The 9,512-nt window shown below is 31.7% G+C and overlaps 3 protein-coding genes across 3 annotated transcripts; all 3 read right to left on the reverse strand.

Moving 5' to 3' along the window:
* Positions 1-3,396: 3,396 nt before the first annotated feature.
* LOC107648050 (uncharacterized) lies at positions 3,397-4,060 on the reverse strand. Its single transcript, XM_016352074.3, has one exon. The coding sequence runs from the start codon at positions 3,997-3,999 to the stop codon at positions 3,418-3,420; it is 582 nt and encodes a 193-aa protein (XP_016207560.1). The 5' UTR covers positions 4,000-4,060; the 3' UTR covers positions 3,397-3,417.
* Positions 4,061-6,650: 2,590 nt separating this feature from the next.
* LOC148554581 (uncharacterized) lies at positions 6,651-7,076 on the reverse strand. The gene has a single exon (XM_088490383.1). The coding sequence runs from the start codon at positions 7,074-7,076 to the stop codon at positions 6,651-6,653; it is 426 nt and encodes a 141-aa protein (XP_088346509.1).
* Positions 7,077-7,525: 449 nt separating this feature from the next.
* LOC107646084 (universal stress protein A-like protein) lies at positions 7,526-8,850 on the reverse strand. The gene is made up of 4 exons (XM_016350274.3): positions 8,426-8,850; positions 8,210-8,322; positions 8,009-8,127; positions 7,526-7,934 (listed from the first exon to the last, which is right to left on the reverse strand). Exons 1-4 carry the CDS (start codon positions 8,598-8,600, stop codon positions 7,859-7,861), a joined length of 483 nt encoding a protein of 160 aa, XP_016205760.1. The 5' UTR covers positions 8,601-8,850; the 3' UTR covers positions 7,526-7,858.
* Positions 8,851-9,512: the final 662 nt, after the last annotated feature.

Below are 9,512 nucleotides of genomic sequence, written 5' to 3' on the forward strand. Positions count from 1 at the left end.
ACCACTCAACCAACTCAAGTTTGTTATTTCACTACCAAAAATAAGGGATTTAGCCACGGAAAAATCTGTGGCTAAACTCTAAAAAAACTGTGGCAATTATGCTTTAGCAACAAATGAACATCTGTGGTTAAAGAGGGCGATGCGTTTTTAATTAGCCATGTTTTTTACTCCATTAGCCACAGTCTTAACACCCGTGGAGACATTTTGTTAGCCGCAACCTTAGTACGTTTAGACACGCTCTTTTCTATGGCAAAATGAAAAGATGCATAACGAAATAATTGTTTCTACCACACTTTATCCGTGGCAAAATTGGCCAGGCTGGACTTTTTTGCCACACTTTTTTTCCGTGGCTAACAATAAAAGTTAAATTAAAAAAAATATCATAATAAAAATGCTCCTTAATATAAAATTTTATCAGATATGATTAAAAAAAATAATAATAACATTCCTATACATATTATCCATAGTATAAAAATATGAAATTAATTAATACTTAGTATTGAAAAGCAAATATCCTAGATTACATGGGTTTAATGTTAAAAAAAATATTCAAATATAACTGTTACAAAATAAATATCAGACTTTGCTAAAATGATACAAAAAACTGAAAGCCTAAAAGTACCAAGACAAAATGAATTTATTAATCTCTACATTTCTTGTTACACATACAACCCACATGAAATGTAACTTCAGCCTACATCCTGTCGATACTTCAGTTGTTTTGTGTGCTCCAATAAAATTTGCTAAGAAAGATAGAGATTAGGAATCAAGCTAAGAAATTAATAGGCCATGAAGAACAAAATGATGCCAAAAAAGAAATATAAAAAATAAAATGATGCCAAAAAAGAATTAACATGAAGAAGTGCAACTTTATTCAAATTTATCCAGCATTGCCTTCTACCTAGTTCAAATTTATCCATATTCATACAAGTTTCAATAATTACAAAGCCACAAAGTTAAATCAAAAGTTTAACAGTTTAAAAGAAAATACAAACTGGAATGGAGATCTCAGCATCGACAAGAGCCAAAATTGCAACATTGATACACGCAGATCTAGTTCCTGCATAGGAATATTGGGGAAGAGTTAGTAAATGGTAAAAAAAAAAAATAGTCTTTTAAATTAAAAGAAAAAAGAGTAAAGATCCAGCAAAGAGAGAATATTAAATAGACATAAAAATGGGCTGCTTAGGATTCCTTCCAATCTTCTTTGTGATTTAGGATTAAGATTGCCTGTAAAATCTTGATTTCCACTATTTTGGGACCCTTCTTTGGCGACTCAATGCTGACTAAGGATACAGAAAAACTGAACAATAGACCTGTGAGGGAGTTCTTCCGATTTTTCAGTGAGTGGGCTTTACTTTGGTGTTAAGTGAAAATTACTTTTAAGTTTTTCGCCCAAAATTTTACTTGTATTATTGTAAAAGTTCATTTAAATTTATTTCAGTCAGTAATTGAGATTTTTAATTTAAATTAATAGTTAACTATAACGAAAAAAAATATAGAATTATAATATATACCATATTTTAAAGACGGTGCATACTAATTACTGTTTCAAAAATAAACCTACGTTAATTTATGTTGGATATTTTTTTTACTAAATTAATAAAAAGATAATAAAAAATAAAAAAATTAGGAAAACTAATGCATATTGTGAATTAGAGACAAAAAAAAATATACTCTTTTTTATCATAAATTTTATATATACTTTTAACATTCATTCTCAATTAATTAAAGTAATAAGTATGTACTCTTTTTATACTATTTCAACTAATGCATCTTTGATTACTCAATGCTGAATTTACTAAGGATACGGAGAAACCTGAACAATAGTTTAAATCTGTGAAAGAGTTCTTCCGATTTTTTAGTGAGTGGACTTTACTTTGGTGCTAAGTCAAAGTTATTTTTTTTTTCGCCCAAAATTTTACTTGTGTTACTGTAAACTTTCATTTTAATTTATTTCAGTAAAATAATTGAGATTTTTAATTTAAATTAATAGTTAACTATAAAAAAAATATAAAATTATAATTATATATCATATTTCAAAGACGTTACATATTAGGATTATGAATTTTGACTCGCATTTTAAAAAATAAAAAAAAGATTGCCAGAAAAAATATTAAAATTTTGTAACTATTTCAAAAATAAACCTATGTTAATTTATGTCGAATTTTTTTATTAAATTAATAAAAAATATAAAAAAATAGAAAAATAAAATTTGGAAAAATTAATACATATTGTGAATTGGGGACAAAAAATATATTTTTTTTATCATGATTTTTATACTTTTAACATTCATTCTTAATTAATTAAAGTTAGAAGTATGTACTCTTTTTATATTATTCCAACTAATGCATATCTTATCAATTGAAAATGGCTGAGAAGGAGAGAAAAAAAACCATCGACAAACTAGATAAGTCTGCACCCTTAAAAATTGAAACTTATTATTAAGGTTTAAATTTGGAAAAAGTAGAAATTGCATATAAAATTTTTGAAAGAGATGAAAGGAAACACTAGAAGCGCGTAATTTAAAAGTAGACATCGTTTAATTTCGCCACGATGAGTATTGGGTCTGTGACAATTGAGAGAGTCAGTTCAAATTGACCACAGACAAATAAAAACGTGAAAATCGCACAATTTAACCACAGACAAAATATTGCAAGAGGTTACAACTAGATATTTGCCACTACTTCTTGTTCGTGAGCATTTTCTCATGATAAACTACCGTGTTTCTGGTAGTATTTGGCTCGCAATTTTATTAAGTCAATTTATTGAGCTTATAACTAATCGAATTTGAGATTTCACTCGCTTCCAGTTTTATTTGTAAGAAATAAAATTTTATCTAAATAATGATTTATGAGAATTTTAAAAGGAAGAGTTTAACTAATAATATATATCCTAAAATAAATTATTATCAATTGAATTTTTTAATAAAAAACATATAAAAACCTTCTCTGAACGAAACTTGTTATCACGACTGAAAAGTATTTTGTGGTCAACTTTATGTAAGCATTTCACGTCTTTCTGAATTATGCTTTTTCCCCCTATATGCATGCTTTATTCTTGTGTAATTTACAACCAAAAACATAAAAGGCTCTCATCTCACAAATAATAAGAAAAAAAAGGGGGCAATGCTATAATTTTCCCAATCTCTTGGTTTGGCTTAATTGAACGACATACAATAACATAAAAAGAGGAAAAGATAAATCGATTTTGCTATATTCTTGTTTCATTATGCAGTTTTAGGCATGTTAACATGAAATTTAAACAAACAACTTAAAGGCGATTACTCACTGTATACTTGTTCTCGTATAGAATTAATAATTAAAAATAGTTAGATAATAATTTAGTCAAATATATTAAGCCGTTTTTAATTTTAAATTTCAATCAACGATAAATACACGAGAGTTTTCACTTAAATTAAAAACTTTTGATGAAGAACCAACGAGAGAGTTTTGTGTTAATCTTGTTCTTCTCCTTAATGGTGTCCAAGCTAGGCTTCCATCCTTTCCCGGACATTTGCCTACTCAGATAATATTCCGGCCTGTCTTCAATGATTTCCGGCACTAGTTGCTCAATATTATTCCCCGCCATGTTTTCCTCCTTTCTCTGCAACATTTCATTGTTCCGCCAAAGCCTTGCGATCCAAGGAAGAAGCCTTGGAGAACACACCGCAAGATCGTTGTACTTGCAATGAAGTGTGGCAGAATAATTAACCATCATCACAATGCGGCGGCACTCTTCGCCGCTCAGTCCCACCGCCTTCCCTCGCTTCACCGGAAGCATCACGTACATTTTTCTCATCTCTAACTTCTTGTCAGCAGGCAATGGAGTTGGCCTTCTCTCCTTCATGGCGGAGTCCATCTCCACCACCACCTGTTGCGGATGCTCTAACATGAGCTCCGCCGCCGTTAACGGCTCGTCGAATTCTTGAACGGATCCATCGCAGAACACAATTTTGCCCCTTACATGTGAGGCGCCAAATGAGACATGGTTTCCCATTGTTATTATTATTATTATTATTATTATTATTATTATGGGAAGTGAGATGAGATAATAGCTACTAGGAATAGAAATAGAATGAGAAATGAGAAATGAGAAGACTATAGTTTTAATTTAAAGTGAGTTAGAATGTGAATTTAGTTATGTACGTAACTAGATGTAGATATACTGATGGTGTTGGTTAAACGGCTCCATCTTGTGACGGATATTAAATGGTGGAATTGGTAGTTTCATTTTCTTTGTTTGGGTCGTTGGCTTTCTAAGGGGAGTTACAAGTACATAATTACTTATTCACCATTTTTGACTTGAAAATTGGGCTGTTCCCCATATTTATTTATTAAATCTTTTTTTTTTGTTTGAAGAATAATGATTTTGATAATTTTTTTATTTAGAGATTGTGAGTTGATGTATATAGGATGAGGTGGTGATGGTGGCCCATTTGTGTGTTCTTAATCTCTCCAATTACCTAACAGGAGATGAATTTAAGGGGAAAAGGAACCGTTCAACTACAACTAAGTTAACTAATTTTATTATATTATTATTGGTGGTGTGTGATGCACTATATTTTGAGCTATTCCATTTATTTCAATATAATAATAATTTTTTAATTTGTCTGTATTTATTGTTGATACTAAAAGTACATTTAGAGTTCTGCTCAGTAGAATATTGTTTTCAAGTGTAATATAATGATATTTAAATATAAAGGATTAGTTTAAGTAAAATTAGTTTGTCGCAGATCAAGATTTAATTAAGTTGACAACTTTGTATAAGGAATCTGTACGCATAATGCAAGAATTTAGATTCATTAAATATACACTCTAATTAAAATCAAAGCAATATTTAAAACCCTTAGAATGGAATAATACTTCATTTTAAAAATAGGAACAGAAATATTGTTAAAAATTATTGTCAAGTGCCCTTTAGACAAAATAGAGAGTGTTGAGAAAGGATGGAGGGTCAAAGATGGTGTATTAAATCTACTTGTTAGGTTTGCAAACCTAACTTTAATGTGTGGCATATTAGCAGGATGTATATCAATGGTGGAAAATAAAATTTGCAACTTAAGAAGAATGATAGCAACCATTGCAAAATGCAAATGACGGTCATACACCACAGCAATATGAAATGTATTACATTTTCTTCTGCTTTTGGGCCCCCCTTCTCTTTCTTTCCCTACATTTTTTTTGTTGGAACTGATAGAAGTCCAACTGAAGTGGGAGAAAATAAGAAAGAACCCTATATCTGAGATTTTTTTTCCGACTTTATCAGAGAGATTTTCTCACGGTTTTAGCAACATTTTGGGCTGTTGGGGAATAAAATAGTGTTCGGCCCCACTACTATCTTTTGATCTGTAAATAAAAAATATTATTAGCATATTAAAAATTAATTATTAGTATACCAAAAAAAAATAATTATTATATATTTATATATAAATATATTTATTATTCACATATTTTTAAGTTGACATATATTTTATATTTTAATATATAATTAATTTAACCATTGGTTTGTAGCGTTCATTCTTGATGTACGTTTTTTAATTTTTTTTTTTCTAATTTTCATCGATAATTGTTTTTGTTTTAGAAATTTTCAATTGCTTGATTTCTGTAAGAACGAATGTGAAATTTCTCGTAGTTAGTGTTTTTGAATTTTTTTTTTATGATTATTGTCAAAACTATTCTAAAACTGAGCTTGGTTTTGCTGTTTATTGTTTTGCTCGTTGTATAAAATTGAGTTCAAAATTATGATTCACAAATTGAAAGTGTTAAAATTGAATATTAGTTATATGTAATGGCTAATGGTCGTTGCCTTTTACTCAGACCAAAGAAGATATACAAAGATCTAGATGATGACAGTAACGACTTTTGCTTGAGTTGGAATTTGTTCAATGCCTTGCTAATCCCACGCTCTGATTGTTTTGTGATGGAAGAAGAAATTTGAGGAGAAAAATGGGAAAGAGAAAAAGGGTAATTAAATCATTTTGTTTAATTTATTTTCTGTATTTATCTCAATTCAATTCTACATACTTTCCACTAAACATAATACAATATGAGAAAGTCTAGGGCAGTAGATTTTGTGGTTTTTAGCTATCAATTAGCCATCAATAATGTTTTTAATGGTATGAAATTGCATCTAATGGTGTAGAATCATTCAATTTCTTTTTGATGATTAAGTGCTGGCCAAAATTTAACAAAAGTATTGGCTTCCTAACACTCCTCGTACAATAAATTTATTTCGGTCTTTGTCTCTTAATTTTTATATCTTTCAATTTATGTCTCAGTCTTAGTGTCTCCTCTAAATGCAGAAATAGATTGAAAATAGGAACAAGTGATTCACGTAGTGATAGAGTTTGCACGTTATAATTCTGAAAAGAATTATCTGAGTAATGTATTTTGTATTATTCTTAAATTTGAGGGAAGTAGTTGCCATTCTAGATGCTTTTGTTTTTGACTAGCATCTGTAGCTTTGATCTGTGTCAATGAATGATTACATAATGTTTAAGGGTATATTCCGAAAAGAAAATGTATAATTGAGTTGATTCTAGAAGTGACAAGAGGATGAATGGGTAAATGAGGAGTGAGTCTAACAAATACGTACTACTCCATCAAATAAATAAGAGAAAGTGTACTCCATAATCCATATTTTACTGCTTAAGGGTAGTTAGATTCTCTAGAAGATTCCAGAATAGGGTCCAGAACAGGATTCCATCTTCTTTTCCCTTGGTACCCTAACCCCACACCCACAGGGGTAATTTTGTCTTGTCCGTGTTCCGTTGCCATCTTGAGACTCTTGTGGTTCTTGATATGAGTTTTGGCGATCTCCGATGGCGAAGCCTTTGAGTGCACCCTACTCGCCGGAACCAGCAGGTAAAGCTTTCCCGGTAGGAGCTCCTCGTCGGCCCCCAAGGGCGAGATCCGTCGCGTTCTTTGGAGTACGTCTGCGGGAGTGATGACGTGGCCGATTTGCTCGATCATAAGCTCCCCGGAGTTGAGTGGCAGCTTGATCCGGTGAACATTCCCGCTTGTGTCCACCACCATGGCCGTCGTGTTACTAGAGGTACAATAACAATTCCCCATGTTTATATGATTTTGATTATTAATTAAACCTAATGGTATATATAGGTGTTGATAGGGAACAGGAGTTAGTTACAAGTTGATGAGGGTGTTATATGAGTGTAAGAAGAGTGTGTGGGTTGGGTCAAAGCATGGCCATTAACCACTTGATTTTGGAATGACGTGGAGTGAGGACAACTTTTGAATTAGTGCAAAAAACGCGCACACTTTATTCTTGTATTATTCTCCTTTATTTAATTTATAACTTGCACTACTAACCTTTATGCAACGGATTTAGTTTAGTTTATGGGCCAATCATATCACAAATTGGTTGCTTTAAATACTCAAGAAATGGTGCAGCTGAGAGGTGAGTGCATGGTATCTTTCCTACTTTTGAGTTTTGAGTGATTGATTGATGGATTCCAATTCCCAACATATACCCAACTGTCACTACCACAAAACACGCAATCCGGTCATCCAAAGCTTTCATTTCAATTTTGATTCCACATATTCACTGCGCTTCAGATTTTGTTACCTTAATTACCCTCTGATTTTTTTACTATATCTATTGGACTTTCTAGCTTGTGGTTGTGGATGTAAACACCAAATTTTCTAAACTGTCCGTTAAAGCAACTTGGAATAATACGTATCAATAAGAACTAGTATTTCTTAACATGAAATTAAGCATAAGTATCATCAGCCTATGCTTTAGATATATGTACATATACACAAAAAAATCCATTCTTCTTGATGCTAGATAGTTGTAGTTGTAGGTATGCCCTGTAACCTGCTTCCAAATATGAGAATCAAGGATGCTTGACGATTACAACAGGACACTTGGCATGCTTAGCACAATGATCACTAACGCTTCCAAGGAGTGCCCTGCAACAAGTTTACCAATACTCTTATTCATAAATCATAATCATAATCACATCTTTTATATATCCAAATTATACCTCTTAAAGAATCCATAACTATGGGTTCCCATGACCAAGGTATCAGCCTCAAGTTTCTTCACAGCACTGCATATCACATTCTTGGCATCTCCACTACCAATTACTCTCTCCATACTCATCTGCATACCAAACCCATCATTGTTATAAAGTTCAAGAACAAAAATACAAAACAAAAGGGTACATGCAAGAAGGCCTACATACATTCGTAGTGTTCAATTTTCTGCAAATATCCCCAGCTCTTTCCATTACCGAGTTAGCCAAATCCTTTCCGTACTTTTCCATAGTTGAAACAACATCACTTGAAAATATGTACCCTGTTAAAAAAAAGTCAGCGAGATTTTCCAAATTTATAGTAATTATTTATTTAATTCTAACTAAAAAACTAAAGTGGGAAGAAACTAATTAATTAAGAAAAACCTGCAGCATCTAAGGGGTAAACGGAAGGGGGTGGCTTGACATAGAGGAGGACAAGTTTAACGTTGTCGACGTTGTCAGAAACAAGGTTGCTTAGACACCATGACAGCGCATACATACTCTCTTGGCTCTCATCGACAGCCACCATAATCTTCCTCTCTCTTTTCTCCATTTCCATTCCTCTATTCACTCTTCACTACCAGTGTTTGTTTTGGCCTTAGAATGTGGATAATGCTGAACCAAATGGGATTGGATTATGTATATATAGAACCTAGAACCTTGTGTTATTTCTGGATTTAATTTCTTCGTAGTAGTTAGAAATTAATACTATGTCAGTTGTCAATCAACATCGCATGGACTAATTAGCTTCTTGAAAAAAGTGGAACTTAGAATGTAATTCTAGACTTTTGGTTACTACTTACATTTGTGATTAAAATATATAAATATATTTTAAAATATCTCTAAGTATGAGTTTAATAACATATTGACTTGGTCTTTGGCTTGCGAAACCAAATATCTAACGATGCTACGCCAAGTTATAATTTTGTTATGTTGCACAAAAGATCAACAAGGAAACAACCGTGTCATGTTCAGAATCCAAGTGAGGGAAAGCCCTATATATGTTTTTATTATACTAGGATTAGGATTGAAGAAGAACCAAACAAATTAAAGTTTAGAAAATTAAGTATTTTAATTTAGTGGGAAATTCGATACAAAAAAGTAGAGTGGAGTTTACTATGATTAAGCTAAATGTCAATGTCCAGTGTGTGCTGTTTACATCTCAGGCAATTGAATTGGATGTGGCTGTCTATTTCATATCCATAATCCATTGAATGAGTGGTTAGAATCGAAACTCCAAGGCATAAACTACCTCCCACAATAACGTAGCTTAAGGGATCATGAAAAAGCAGACAGAAAACTAATGTATAGAATGACACATATCTACTTGATCTTTAGGTAGGGACACAATAATATCATCGTTATTTTATTATAATTATAATTATAATAGTTATTTCACTCAGGTTAATTTCTTACTTTGTAAAGTAGATTGCATAATTTGAAGTATCTCAATCAGACAAACTAGCTAACT

The sequence above is a fragment of the Arachis ipaensis genome, chromosome B6 (genome assembly GCF_059453495.1).
Source record: "Arachis ipaensis isolate K30076 ecotype BB chromosome B6, ASM5945349v1, whole genome shotgun sequence".
In the NCBI taxonomy this organism is placed as follows: Eukaryota; Viridiplantae; Streptophyta; class Magnoliopsida; order Fabales; family Fabaceae; genus Arachis; species Arachis ipaensis.